General features: G+C 37.7%; 1 protein-coding gene across 4 annotated transcripts in view; it reads right to left on the bottom strand.

Annotated features, from left to right (window-relative positions):
- Positions 1 to 15285, bottom strand: part of rcan3 (regulator of calcineurin 3) — a 44888-nt gene extending 29603 nt beyond the window's left edge. The window contains exons 1-2 of one of the 4 annotated variants that reach the window (XM_039603820.1): positions 15045 to 15285; positions 13203 to 13431 (exon numbers count right to left, since the gene is read on the bottom strand). In XM_039603820.1, coding sequence (XP_039459754.1) covers positions 13203 to 13412 — 210 coding nt within the window. In that variant the 5' untranslated portion in view covers positions 13413 to 13431; positions 15045 to 15285. Of the gene's footprint in view, positions 1 to 13202; positions 13469 to 14403; positions 14944 to 14992 lie in introns of those variants that run through there. The other 3 variants (XM_039603817.1, XM_039603818.1, XM_039603819.1) reach the window with 3 other exon arrangements.
- Between the last annotated feature and the right edge of the window lie 697 nt (positions 15286 to 15982).

Here is a 15982-nt window from a genome sequence, read left to right as displayed (position 1 = left end):
ACATGACTTCTGGCAATCAAACTTTAATTAACAGTGATAGGCACAACTCCCAAAGGTCAAATCTGACTGTAACTATTTTCTCCTAATTAACAGAAATGAGCCTGTTAACATGGGAAATCTGTACGTGCACCTATGCAAACAGAATTTCAATATGTGCACTGCACTCCAGGGTAGGGTTCAGGTGTAAAAAAGCTCATATCACGTACTTACAATCAAGACTTAGCTAGATAAATCAAAATCTGATGACAGCCGCTGACAGATCAACATTTTTGAAAGATACTCTTAAATTATTCATTTTTCCCCTTAAAATTTATTGTCATTAAATATTTAGTGGTCACAGATTTGAAAGCAAGTTTGATATCTTGAAATTCTCTAATGTACCCTATTTGGAGCCGTGCCAACATTAAACTTGTGAGATAACGATACACCAAAGCAACAGCAATCCTGGCAAATTAGCTGATCTCAGTGCTAGCCGACATCAGCTGAAGGCTCAGCTGGCACTCTTCTCCATATCCACTTCTACATTTTACATATGGAATGCTATTTAAACTCCTTTATAATTGACCACAATTGCTGCAACCTCAACTCTGATCTTCCCAGAGCCCGGACATCAACATTATTGAAGCAGTGTGGGATCATCTTGACAGAGAACACAACAAACGGCAGCCAACATCCAAAGAAGAGCTCTGAATGTTGTTCAAGAAGCCCTGAGAACTATTCCTGAAGACGACTTAAAGAAATTACAAGAAAGCTTAGATAAAGGAGTTCCATTGATGTTGAAGCTTGTTAGAATTGTTCAAATTCTATTTTTGCCTTATATATTGTATTTCCATGTATTTTTGCAGACGTTTTAATAAATCACTGCTCAAGATTTTTGCACCGACACTCTACAAATGTCAATTTTCTGAATCGAGTGCTGCAGAACTATGATTGTTACCATGACTGTCATCAGTATTATCAGCTTGTTTGTTAACAACTTCCCATTCAATTGTTTCCCATTTAGCATCTTTTGGACATGTAGCTATGGATGGTGGTATTGTAGCATCTTAGACTCAACAGTTACCTGCTTTTATACATTAAGATAATAGAAATAATTATTTTAACCGACTAAGGAAGGGCAGCAAATATTTATTTGTCTAGTCAACTGGTCGCAGACATTCCTAGTTTTATAGTTCGACTTAATAGCTATTTATAGTTATCTATTAAACATGTTTTATTAAATACATTCTTTAGTGTGGTGCACTTCAATTATAATAATATGCAAATTTGTTAAGAAATGAAATAAGAAAAACTGCTTTCTGTAAAGACTGCTTATTGCAAACTGCATAACAAATATGAGAACTGACTGCACAGTATGTTTTTGGTCCACAGCCCACATCTGGTGGGCCACCAGCAGCTGTTCAGCATTTTAACCCCGTCCAGCAGCTTAGGAGCTGGAGAGATGAGCTGCCGTATAGCTCTGTGGGGAGGACAGAGACAGAGCGAGAGGAGGAGGAAACACAGAGTGACACGTGCCGATGGTTCCACTGATTGCTTTGAAATCAGGTCAAATCTTTGGATTGGGCTAGGCGGACTCGTCGACCCATATGCAGGCAACACCGCTGCTAAAGGAAACATAACAAAGAAGAAGAAGAAGAAATAACAGGGAGGGACCTGAGGCAGTTTCAAAGCTTTGAAGACAACATCGTATTCTGAGAAATGGGTACCATTTTCCAAGGCAAGCAAACAAAGAGAAAGAAAGAAATCATAAGACTGTTCACCAGAGGATGGAAGAGCTTTCTATTCTTTCAGATCTAATTGAAAGCTATGGGATTCTAATGGCAGCTGAGATGGGCACAAGTGGTGCACTGGTGCAATGAGATTGCAGACTGAGCACACTAAATTTAAATAAAGTAGGAAATGTTTATCCTTAAGCTTAAGATCCATTTCACACAACCAAATAATTACCAAAGCAACAAATGCTCAAAAGCGTACTAATAACAGAATGCCACACCTGCCCCCAGCTGCCATTAACTTGAGTACAGTCAATAGGCAGCATGATGGAGACGGTGAAAAGTAGACAATGATAGCAAAGAGAGCACTCGTGGGCGGGAATGAACAATGATGGGAACAGAAATGAACAAACAAAGCTAAATAAGGGACCAAAACAAAAGGAAACACAACAAAAACATACGCCACGGCAAAACATCAGCAACAGCATCAATAGTCCTTTTCTGTATATTACAGGAATCGTTTTAAATGCCGTTTGCTCCAACTCTCCTCCAACAATAACGCTTCAAAAGCAAACTCAGAGGGGAGCTGATGGTTACATTAAGACAATGAAAAGTTATGCAAGCAAGTGAAAAAGTAAAAAAAGCAAAAATATGGAGGATATAAACAAAGTCTTGAAAACTAGAAACAAGTAACCATCCTGGATATACAACACAGTGGACGCTTTCCATTATTATAATATTATAACATATTTTCATTTATTTCTCACTATCAGCTTTACTAAACTTCTTATTTATTTATGGGTTTGTTTCGGCTCGTTAATTTGACACATTCTTGCCTAAAAGCAATCACCTCGTTCAATTTCATGGACTGTATGATTACTTTTGTTCCTCGTTCATAAGAGTCCGTTTATACTCTGCATCAGTTAAAAAGGCGCTCATACTCTATTGTTGTACTGAGACTGCTATTCTTGAAATCACCCACAGAACATTTCTGTTTTTAGACTGATTGAACCGCAAAATAATCTGGATTTAAATAGAATCGCAAGAGCATGACTAAGAACAAATAACACAATGTCTTACATAGCACTGTAAATCTTAGAGTGTCATAATCAAGCCTTGTGTAGTAGGCGAGGGCGGGGCGAGATGCGTGTGTGGAAGAAAAGCCATCATTTTCATCAAAGCAGCCGTACATGAAACCAGTCATAATCACACATCAAAGAGCTAAAAATGATTTCCACTAAGCTCTTTTGAAGGTGTGGGGGAGGCAGTGTACAAAACAGCAAAACAAGACTGTTTAACCACGATGAGGGTATATAAGGATGTAAGCAGATATATTTATGTTTGAGCTTTTAAAATATTACATCACAGATTTATGTAAGTGGCTTTGATTAGCTGTGGGAGATTTATTAAATCGCAGGGTAACTGAATGACATTTATGTGCTAAGATATTTTTAATGTGGCATTGGAGATATTACGATATTGTACCAGATGTCTCTCAAATGCAAATATAAACCTCGGAAGTAAGATTAAATGAAAAAAAGAATAAAACGATAGTGCTAACAACAAGTAATGAGCAGAAAAACTTACTTATTTTTTCCAGTTAAAAGGTTCAACTAATCATATTCACAACTTAAACATATCACAGTGTTAACAAGAATATTGTAACATTACACAATATTGTAAAAACTTTTAATGAATTAAATGTGTTTGCAGCCTCATGTTTTCTAATCAAACGTAATGATACAAATGTTTTAACAGGTCCCTTCTACTTCGTGCAACATGCCCAGCTCTGCTATTTACTTCAATTCAAAACATCAAATGCTGTCGATTAAAAAAATACTAAATTAATATTCTGCTGTAGTTTGCTTTGATGGACTATTTTGCTTTCCTGGGGAGTGTCATCTGCATCCCCTCTCATAGCCACATCTGTTAATGTGTCCGCACAGATAAGGAGGCTCTGTTACAGTTACTAAGACCAGCAGGAGACTTTTATAGTTTTGAGAGTTAGCAAAAATGTGAAAATCACTTTGTAATGTGTTCTACAGCATCTTGGACCACAAGTTTTAACTTGTGAATAATGCAGTGATCAGGTGAGTTTTAATCTTTTTACTCAGGAGTGTTGCTGCTCCTCTCTATCGACCCTTTTACAGCAGGTGCAACATCACAGTAAAGCCATCAAACGTACTTTTTTCACAGACGCACTTCATAATTGCAGGATGTTGCAAACACCAGCTCTACTGCATACCCGCAATCCAGGAAGCTACAAGAAGGAGCTGATAAACTCACCTTTGTAGGGAATTCTGATGATGCATGTGGTTGGCACACAGAAGGAATATTTCAAGGATCTTTTTGAGGGTCTCCTGATGCTCAGAAACTGATTCCTTTATTTTTTTTTTAATTTAATAGTACTTTTCCCTCTGAAGCAGTGGTGTTTAGTGGTTTAATTAAAAATTGGAACAGATCGGACCACTTATCCTCCCCCCCATACATGCTGCCATATCCACTATCACGGGACGATGATGATTGAGACTGAACACATTTGCAACAGCTTTTAAAAAAATCTATTACTGTATTAACTGATGTAACTACTGTAACAAAATAGACATTGCAGAAGTACAAACACATTTTTTTTCTCTCAATATTGAATAATTGTAAACATACAACCACCAGTGCCATATCTTTTTGTTTAAATAAACTCTTTTTAGCTCAGTCAGACAAGTTGACTTCTCTCACTGATTTCTCACTAAACCTTTTTTTTTTTTTTTTAGTTTATTTTCAGTTTAATTATGAATTGACTAAAACTTTGACTCCAGTCTCTTTTATCTCCAAGGCCATTGGATAGTCCTGAGGAAATAATAATTATTTATAATTATGATATTATTATTATTATTTAGTACTAAGTATTATTTATTTTAAAAAATGGCAAACCTTGCTTTTTGTTTTGTCTCATCTAGTAGAAAGACAAAACCTTCGCCATCAGGAAGGCAATGGAGAGGGTTCTTCCAAAGTCCACCAATCTTCAAAGAATGAAAGATCACATCTTTGAGTCTCAAACAGTACATGCTGTCAGTGGAGCAGACATATGGTAACACAGAGCGAAAGTCATAAAATATCTGCGGCCCCCATCTTGTGAGGAAAAGCAACCCCACAGATCCCTTAGGCAAAACAATCCACCTCCCCAAACTTGTGAGAGAAAAGCCTGAAGTAGTGGAAGTGAAGGAGAAAAAAAGGCCTAAAGGCAGAAATAGATCCGCACGAAGACATGTGCCAAGCCTGACAGAGAGAGAAGAAACCAAACAGACAGGACATCTGGAAGGACCGCAGGATCGGCACAAAGACTGTCCAAAAACAAGCTACTGTAAAAGCCTGGAAGATTTCAAAGACCCTGCAGTTGTGAAGAACAAAGTTGTATAATAGGAAATTGGGGAAAAACAAAAAGAAAGGAATGCTAAACTGGTTAGATGAATTAATCCATGACCATTATGACAGGAAGATAGATACAGGCAGGAGAATGAGGAGAGCTGTCAGTTATATCCAAGTTACTCATAATCATACTAACAACAACATTTTGGACCTTTGTTCTTCACTGTTTCTCATCCCTCCATTTATACTGTGCTGTTAAAACACTCCAGTGTTCACCTCTGTTTTTTTCTTGACCACAGAAAGAAGAACAGAAACAGGAGATACTCCTCCTCAGACATGACAACCAGATAGAGCATCAAAAGACACTTTGATATCTTTAGGGAGGAAAAGTGCGAAAAGGAAGAAGTGTTCAGAATTAACAAGGAGTCAGTGAAAGAAACTAGCACTACAAAGCAACCGTCTGTAGCAATGACCATTTTGACCACTTTGGTGAAGAACAAAACATCCGTCTGTAGGTATCATATCTTGTGACAAAATCTCAACTGCAATAACTTCCTTAATAATATTTATTTCCAAAGCTTGGTCATCCAATGGTCATCCAGTCCTCACAAAGAGTTTTGTACACCCAAGAGCGTCTCAACTATCAATAAGCAGGTAGGCTTGTGGCCTATTGTAGAGCTAAAACACCCATTACCATCAGCTGACAGCTGTATCATCTTAATCCTAAAGGCTCCACTGAGACCAACCATTTTCAAGCCTCCTTCATAAGACTTCATCAAAAAGTTCATTACGGTGTCACTCCCTTTGTTGTCAAATCAACACTAATTATTTCACAACCATTTGACCCTGATAAATGATATTAGGGGGAAAATGAGTCCCCAGTGTTTAACAAAACAGTTCAGCAAATTTAATTTTACTCAGAAAGGGAGCTGATCCATGCAGATGTCAAACAGATCTTAATAAAACCACGTCTGAGAAGGGCTTAGGGAACTGCGTTCTTTGTGTAGAGGTTTCAGTGCATTTTACAGTGTTACAGAAGAGGTCATTATAGTTAACTAGAGACAAAAAAACTAAAACTAGCTGTAAAAGAATTTCAATTAACGACAAAAACCCCCTAACTTTTGATAAAAAAATGTAACTGAAGCAATTTTGTGAACTTGGAAAACTAACTAAAAATAAAAATATAGAGGTAATAATCTTAGTTTTAGTATTTGTCACTGTGGTAAAATTCTATTCAAATTTGCCCAATGAGACGCTGATCAGCATGTTTATTGAGACTTTGGTCGTCTATAAGACTGTGAGTCAAAATGTTCTGTGTTTTTAAAGTGACACCTGTACTGACTTTAAACAAATCTTGCCTCTGACACATGCCTGCCATAAAATAATAATTCCAAAGAAAAAAACTAGTGCTGAAAGTAATAAGAATTAAACTAAACATTTCCACACAATAAAAACTAAACTGAAACCAGAAACACTGCTCTGGAAACTAACTGAACTAAAAACAATTAAAATCAAAAAGTCAAAAAAATAATTAACTGAATATCTCTGGTTGGAGCCTTTACAGGTTAGCCTGTAAAACAGTTTAACAAGCTGACAGTGGATTGTAACAATGCAATTTGATTAGTGGATATATTTGTTCTCATTTGCATTTTGGGCTTAAGTGATTGTCTTAGTAAATTCATAAAGGTGAAGTATTAAAGTCAAAGCAGTAAAATTAAAAATTTGCTTCAGGAAAGCTCCACTGTGTTGTTTTCTGAGAATACTTGATGGCTATGGCACTGAGCTAGCAATGATAATCTGTTAATCTTAGATTAGGAAATATGTAATCAAATTATAATTACTAATCACCTTTTCTCATGTCCAATAGAGCTGGTGATTACAAAGGGTTTACAGCCAAAGATTTCTTTTTCTGTTTAATTTTTGTAAAAGCAACAAGTCCTGATGACACAGTAAACCCTTCAAAGACAGGATGGCTTACAGAAGACTTTCTCTCACTCATATTTTCTAATCAGTCAAGCACATCAATGTAAGAGCCTAAGGGAAAATCTACTGGCAAATTAATGCAACTGTAATCAAACCTCTTAACCCCTAATACTATTCATGTGTTCAAGCTCTAATTTAGCTCCATATTTGTCATTATGCACTAGCGAACAGGGATCTCTTGTCATTCCACAAAGTTGATGATTGAAGGTTTTTTTGTCCTGGGCTTACATGCACACAAATATGTTTTCATCCAGATTTAAAACAACACCTCAAAGCTTTGAAACTAAAACCGGGTCAGCAGACTTTGTTTTAAGGATCAGAGCAGTGTTGAAATGTGCTAGAAGTTATGCACAATGATTTAGTACAGATATGGCCTAATTTTAAGCTTGTTGTTCTCTTTTTTCTTGTACTTAAATGCCCATATTACACTGTGGACATTAGGGCAGTGCATATCCATAAACATATGCAAAGCGTCAAACTACTTGTAGGCACGTTCTTCTAAATACTCACCTGAATTTTAAATGTTTAAAAAGTTTTATTATTGATTAATTTAAACATTTTCATTATTTTCAGTCCAGTCCTCGCCCCAGACCATTTTCAGATGATTTTTTAAGCCACTTAACCAATATGAATAATTCAAGAATTAAAAAAGTGCCTAACTCAAGGGCTAAACCAGTGCTACGTCAACACATAACAGACAACTTAGTAAAGAGCTGATTTTTAATTGTATCATTCAGCAGCCTGTGATAAAAAACACAATTTGATAAACATAAAATTGTATTTCTGCACCAATAAGCTGATTCCAAAACAGCTTTTAGCTGCAAACTTGGTATATCTCAGCAGAGCAAATTGGACAAGTGGAGCGAAAAATAATTAATGACAGCCCTATAAAAACTATCTACAGCAGATGAGCAGTATCTAAAAGTCATGTCCTGACACAGAACCTGATAGATCCCTCTGGTCCTTCAGTTTATTCAGCTAGTGTTTGGTTGTTCTCTGAAGCTTCGTGGAGAAATGGTCTCAGTGGAAGGGTAGGTGTGAAGAAGCCATTCTTATGGCAAAGAAACAGGGAGAAAAGGACGAGGTATGCCAAATACACAAGAACTGGACTGGAAATCAGTGGCAACAGGTCCTATTGAGTGATAAATCCAAATTTAGACCTCATTATTGAAGCAGCATGGGATCATCTTGACAATGCATAACAAAATTCAGCAAACATTCAAAGAAGAGCTTTGAATGTCCTTCAGGAAGCCTGGAGAATTTTCCTGAAGAATACTTAAAGAAATGACTTAAAGAAATGACAGGCGCTTGCCTAAGAGAGTTCAGACTGTTCTGCAGAATAAAGATGGTCATATCAAATATCTGACTCTGATTCTGATAGAAATGTAATAACTGTTTTTGCCTTACAGTGTTTCCATGTATGTTTGCATTAGTTTCAATAAATATCTCATCCCAAAAGAAAAAGAAATTAAAAGACAGTATTATATGTACAATGCTGTACATGCAATACAATGGTCTACTATTAGACAGGAAAACAAGCATGAGTGTACACACACACACACACACACACACACACACACACACACACACACACACACACACACACACACACACACACAGTTTGAAAAGATGATACTTTCTTTGAAAAAACCTCCTTAATCACTTTGTTTCCTTGTTGGACTGATTCATTAATGGAAGTTTACTGAGTGGTGACACCTGTTGTTCATGACATGACTGCAGAGTGTGTAGTGTAACTCAAGTGCCAGTATAAATGGTTCAGAGTCATCAAAGTTTCCACAAAAAAACAACAGCCAATGCAGCAACCATAAACTAGCATTTAAGAATAGGTGTGTGTGTGTGTTCAGCTTTCTGTAGATACTAAAGTCTAAAAATGTCTAAAAGTGACTAAAACCTGTCACTGCAAAAGAAAACACTGTCATCTTTTCAAACACTTGAATGCTTCACCAGCTCTGTTTAGCCAATTTATGCTTTCTGTTGTCATCTTACATTGTTTTCCGCTTTCTTCCCTGTTACCCACAAAAGCAAAACAAGCACACCAGGCCGCAGAAACACTCCAGTAGGGGTACCAGAATAATATCCAGGCCACAGCAGGAGTAGCGGGCCAGGGGCACTCACTCTGTCTTTACTCCATCGTGTTTGACCTTCAGCCTACAAAGTACCCGCTCCCTCATGTTCACCCTTGGGGACCGACAGCCAAAAATAGACTGCAGTCTGATACATGCAAACATATCACTACTATACACTTGCATGCACATTGTATGTACGTGTATTACATAAACACACATACTCACACTCACTTTACTTCACACTTTTCGAGTCCTGCACCCTACTATCTTTAGTCCCGATGTTTCAGCTGCACTCTGCACAAGGGTTGACTTTCTTTATCCTCATGTGTATATATATATATATATATATATATATATATATATATATATATATATATATATATATATATATATATATATATATATATATATGTGATGTCATGAGTCATGAGTCACTCTATCAAACACATTGCACTCAAGTGGGACAGAAAGTGTCCACGAGAGGAGTTTCACTTTTCACATACTTAGAGCACTACATCAATGCTATATTGCTAATGCATTGCTAAGAGGGCCAGCCTGGAAAATTTTGCACTAAAGATAAAGTGGTTACTAATAGTGGTTAACATGTTTTGCTGTGCCAACTGGATGGCCCCTTTGTATTAACAAAAACGAAGTTTCAAGAAATTAGAAGCAATGCTCATGTTACCAAGGGTTAAAGCGGGCCATAAAGCTCTGGAACATCATTCTGGCACCTTCAATTAATGAGTAATTAAATCTGATAAGTATTTTAATACATAATGAATATAACGCAAGTTCATTTTTCATGTGTTGCAGCCTGATGTTCCTTCCAGCTGATGTCAGGGAGATACTCAGCAAATTAGAAAGTAATGTCACCCCACGGGTCTGCCTGCACATTCATACGCATCCCTTTTCCTTCTCCTTCCCTTCATGCGTTCATGCTGCAGGTATCAATAAAGCTGGGCTACAGAACAGGAGAAAGCATAAACGTTTCTTTTTTTAAGTGAAGGTTTTTAATATCAGCAAACACAGAGATGTTTTTTTTGGAAATTGGAACACAATGTGTCCGTTAGCTAAAGGTGATATCTAAGACATGGAGAAAAAGGAGAGTAAATATGAGAGATTATTTTCAGAGGTGAATACTACTCAGCTAAATAAATACTTAAATAATGAATTAAACTGTAAATGCAACACCTGGTCACTGGAGTTTATAAGTCTAATGCTCAGTTACTTTTTGGCTTGACTCTGCCCCCATCGATGTCTGACACTAACATCTGCGGAGCTGCTAAATGCTCCACTATCCTGTTCCACAGCCTGCCACTAGAAGCTAACGTTGACTGTCCATCCGTTTGCTGCTGGGTAGGTACTGCAGTGCCGTGTGGATTTTTCTGGCTTTGTTGCTGAGGACATGTGTTTACTGCAGCTTGAGATGAGAATAATTAGAGAGCTCTGGAGAGCTGAGACAAACTTCAGAGGCATCTCATAATTCACTGTGGGTAGATTAGTATCAGCAGCCGATAAAACATGTAAGATTTAACCTGCTGTTAACATAATTATTTGGATACCTAACATGCATAATTCACATTAATCTTATAACAAATTTTGTTTGTCTGCAAGATAAGAACATTTTGTTTGGTGTTGCACTGCAGCTCCTACTTGCTTGATTGCACTGGTTATGGAGTGAGGAGTACTCAGGCTGACAGCAGCAGAAGCAGCAATGAAAGCTTTGCTCGGTGCTGATTAGGCCTGATATACGCTAGGCACTATGGGGGACAGCTCATGACGGCTCCCCTGACCTTTGCCTTCATAAGCACAGAAACCCATTTGCCTTGTTACTTTGCCCAGACACTCCCTCACTCCTTGTACACACTTGCTTTCTGTGGGTGCTCTACAGCAGATAATGAATCATTTCAAAATTAGAAGCTGCTCTAAGAGCACATTGCAGAGTGAACACTAAGATGTTCTCTCTGACATTGAAAACTAGGAAATACCAAACTGGATCCTCTGTATGAACAACTGACAAAAAAGTCCTCTTTTGGAATATTTTAAAAACATATTCATTTAAAAAATAAAGGTCACTTGCCTATAGCCTAAAAGATAAGTCTAACATTATAAATGACACATGCAGAATGATAAAGAAAGACCCATTAGGTATTTTAATTGAGACAGATGATATGAGTGCTATGCATGATCATTTAAATCATTAAGTGTAGTAGTGCCGTCCTGTATTAATAATGACTCGTCATTTAAATTAGTAAATGAATAATAAAGCCAAGGATTAGTGGAGACATGAGCTGATCCAGTCAGACCTTAGCTGATCTTCCTAAAAAAACAAACCAAACCAAAAAAAAAAGAAAACCCCAAACACTTTTAAGGCATCTCTCCATTTCCACCGAAAGCTGGTCAGGAGCAAAAAATAGTGCAGATAAAAGAGGAAGTGTGCCACTAGGTTTTACTTACTTTTCACTAATGCAGAAGAAAGGAAAAAGGCTTTTACAGTGTGCTAAGAGCTTCTCATAAACATGGAGGTAAATGTTTCTCTCTCTCTGTCTCACTATCCATCTCTCCTCTCTAGAAGAGCACAGTGTGATTACAGCAACAGCCCATCCCTTCTACATGCAGGCCTTTGAGAACAGAAACAGAAGGTAATGTCGGAGCTGGGAGAAAGCCAAGAGCCCAAAGACGCAAAAATGTAGGTTGCTATGTTCCTGCTGAATGTTGACAACACATTTAGGTAAGTTTATAGCAGTTAGGCAAATGCTGAAATCTTCCAAATTTAACACGATTTACAGGTTGTGTGTGGTTGTGTGTGTAAAATTGAAAAAAAAAAAAAAAGCACAGCTACAAGCTAAAAACAACCTCATAAAAATCCGTGTTCGTGCTCTGAAAATACCACACCCAACCTGTTTTTTATTTCATATCTCTTTGTGCCCTCATTCTGAAGTCTTAAATAAACCTCAAAAAGTTCTATATTTAGCGTAGCTCATTTAATTGAAACATATGGAGAACGCTCTATTGACAGGGTCTCACTGAAGGGTGTGTGGGTGGTATTTCCACTTAAAAGCCAGAGTGTGAATCGTAATGAAGTGAGGAGGCAAAACGAAAAGGAAGGGAAGGGGGTGGACTCGATCGCTAGGAGCAATGGGTGTACGAACAGCAAACTCACAAAGCAGGAGTGATTCATTTAAAGGGATTTGGTGCATGCACCAGATTTAGCCTCTCTGCTTTGCATTTATATACATAGAGGGGATAAAAAAAGAAGGCTACGAAGAAGCACAGAATGGGGGAGGAGGGAGGTATTTAAAGTAAGTAAGACAGATAAGAAAGTTAACAGGAAAGTTTGTAGATTGTGATCAGGGGATGATGAGCTTGATAGCTTTGGGTGACCAAGAGGATGGACCTCACAGAAAAGAGTCTTGAAGACAGGGAAATGTAACGATGCCAGCTGGACGGATGGAGGGATGACAGCACAGCATAATTGGATTACAGGGCAGAAAATTAAAAGTATTTACTTTGTATCCTCCTCCAGCAAATAGGATCCACTGATAGCACGTATTGCTATTCTGCTGAGCTACGAGAAAGGCATCACTTACAAAAGAGGCCTTAACTGAATATATTCAGTATGCATGCGCGTAGACACGGTTCCTTATAATTGTGTCTGCATCATATGTGTATGTTTTTGCATGAGGTCTGTAATATAAATAATACAATGCATGAGATGATGCCTGAATGTTATGCACAACCACATGGGCCAAGTCTGAGTGTGGCTCATGATTCTGTGCATGTCATGTTGTAATCTGCTGCTCTGCACTCGTGTTCCCTGGCAAACAAACAGCAACATCAGGTGTGCATATGTGCGTGTGCTTTTGCGGCTGAGCAATCAGCAGCGCAGCTTGAGACCGTGACTGGACTTCGACAGACAGGATGACAACTGCGCACGTGTTGCTAGGCTTTAAGTCTTGGACGGGCTGACACACTGAGCGAGATGACTCAAACGCACAAACACCCAGTCACGCAAAACAAAGACACGGCCCAGAAAGTGCGTTTTGCAGCAGCTCACCCTGTGCAAGTCCTGCTCGAACACAGCTTCGTGGACGCTGCATGCAAAGAGCGCTGTGGGAAGGTCGCTCAGATCCATCATCTCCTCCGCCATGCCGTCTTGATCACTCTCTCCAAATATCATGTCCTCTTCCTCCTCATCATCCTCCTCGGGATCAGTGCTGTAGGCCTCTGAGCCATTGCTCCATGCCTTGGAGCTCTCTCGCAGCATTTTGAAGGCGTTTAGGCGGCTGCTGACAGAGGGGTGGAAATGACAGAGGATGGGGACTGGGAACGGGGTGGGTTTGGGGGTTGGAATTTGGAAGATAAGTTGGTGATGCTGGATGAATGTGTGTGTAAAAGTTGGCTTAGTGTGAGGTGACAGTGAGATGCGGGTGTTTAACTAGGTCTTAGTGGTAGGATGGAAAGGGAAAGTAAGATTAAGAAAAGCAAAATAAACACGATAAATTAAAGAAAAAGGTTTGGATCCTATTTGTAGGTCATATTTTCTCCCAGTTCAATTATTCCATTTCCTCCCAGCAAGATTATTAGTTAACTAAGACTAAACTTAAAACTAAGATGTGAAAATCATGTTACTTGAAGAAAATTAAAACTACTGAAACTATTTGCAAGCTTGGAAAAAATAACTTAAATAAAATAAAAATAGAGAGGAAATATCCTCAGTTTTAGGATGTGTTAGTTTAATACAATGTTATTACAGAATTCCTCATTGTTTTGTGTTTTTATTCTAACACTTGTACTGACTTCCCTAAATCTTGAATAAGACATATTCCCTTGTATAATAATTAGACAGCAATAATAATTAAAAGATGATTAAACTCTTTTAATAATCAAAATAATTAAAAGACTCAAACTAACACTGAAACTAATAAAAACTCATCTAAAACTAAACTGAAATAAGAAAATCCACTCATGAAACTAACTGAAGACAAATTGAAATAAAAACAAAAACTAATTAGGAAAACTATGATAACTCTGCCTTCGATTCAAATTTTATTACCAAATATTTTAAAGATGATGCTGACTTTATTTGACCCCAGTTACAAAATAATCTCTTCACTCATAGAAAAAGAGAAAGATGAGGCATAAAATATTTATTTAACCATCACTAACTGTGAAGAAGCCCTCAAAAAAAGAGAAAATTATAAATGATTGTTTAATTTTCAAAAAAGATACATATAAATTACTTGTGGTTGACTTACAGTTTTCCTCTTATTTTATATGAAAAATTAAATCATTAGAAAGAAAAGAAATGGATAGGTGGATGGTTAGCACCGCCAACACTGCACTGAGGTAAGAGTGCCATCTAGTGGCATAAATATACACATACACCACAAGATGACACTTCCTGTGAATATATTAAGTACAATAAAACGCCAACATCTAAAAAAGAAAAAAAGAGCCAACTGTCAGATATTTAAAATAACACCGACGAGGAAGTTTGTTTCAATATAACTTCCTTGTAGCAAGACAGGGATGGTGAAAACGACGGCAGCGCACCGGCAACATCGCCTCCCTGTTGTTTAAGAGGATCGTGACATCAAAATTTGCGTTGCGTGTACGCAGAGGAAACCCCTGGATATTACGTAAAGCTCGTGCAATAAATAAATAAATAAATACGATTCTGGCGTTAAAGCACTTTGCTATCGATACCAATTGTTGTTTTTAAGCTTCAACAAATTTCAATTTTTACACAAAAGTTAGCACACAAACAGACGCGCGCGGAGGATGAAGTTACTCTTTTATTTTTTTCCCTCTGTAATCGCGTCCCATGCAAATATTTCCACTCACCTCCCTACTGTCAGCGAAAGCGACCGAAACAACCCATTGCAAGCGCACTTACATCAGGATTTTTCCGGTGACTTTGTTAAATGCAGCAAATAGAAGCTGTTCGTGTTTATTTTGAGGCTGTTGACGGAAGCGTGGGTGTTTGTTATTACTGGATTATTTCACTCCGATGCAGCCTACTTCCACCGTCGGGATCCGCAGGTGGCGCCAATCAAATATGCGCGTATGCTCGCAGCGACCAATCAGCGTGCTGAAAGGGGAGGACGCTGCAGCAGCTTCATGATTGGTGGCGGCCAAGCAGCAAAGATGCACAAAATCCGCTGCTGTATGGGGTCAGAAGGATTTCTCAGAGTCATATCAGTCAGTAAGGATCGCTTTGCTATCTTCTGCATGAGTTAGCTGAATATGTACACATTTCTGTGTTTCTAGAATAAATTGCAGTTATTTTTCCTCTATCTACCTGTTGCTCAGTCAAAATAAGGTACCTAAGCTTTGTGTCTTTTAACTAGTGAAATGTAGTTCTGAAGATTTTACAACGGTTATCAATTCAAAAGCTAATTGCATGCTATAATACGATAATATTGGTGTTTTTGTGGCTCCAGGACAAAGTCAAATAGAGGGATTGATATACATTATATCAGGGATGTCTAACACATTTTACATTGTGGAACATGTGCAGTCAATTTTGAGCTTAACAGCCAGACCAGTGAAACCCCCCTGTCAGTGCAAAGAAGTTTAATCACACATTTAGCCCCTGAAATATTTTAATATAAGAAAAAGAAATGCAATTTTCAGCAATACATCTCAGGTTTTCTTCATGATGTAGAAATGATGCTTTGACTTTAAATTGCAATAAATAAGTAAAAGTTCTGTTAGACTGCCCTGCAATTATAAAACAGAAAATGCTTGCCAATTGAAAGCATGTCCTATTTTTATGGTTATTTTCATGGTTAACCCATTGCAAAAATCTTAAATTTCTTTCTGTCATTTAAT

Source organism: Oreochromis aureus, linkage group 19 (assembly GCF_013358895.1).
Source record: "Oreochromis aureus strain Israel breed Guangdong linkage group 19, ZZ_aureus, whole genome shotgun sequence".
Taxonomy (NCBI): domain Eukaryota; kingdom Metazoa; phylum Chordata; class Actinopteri; order Cichliformes; family Cichlidae; genus Oreochromis; species Oreochromis aureus.
The sequence above is the reverse complement of the archived record's forward strand: the minus strand, read 5'-3'. Positions and strand labels throughout refer to the sequence as shown.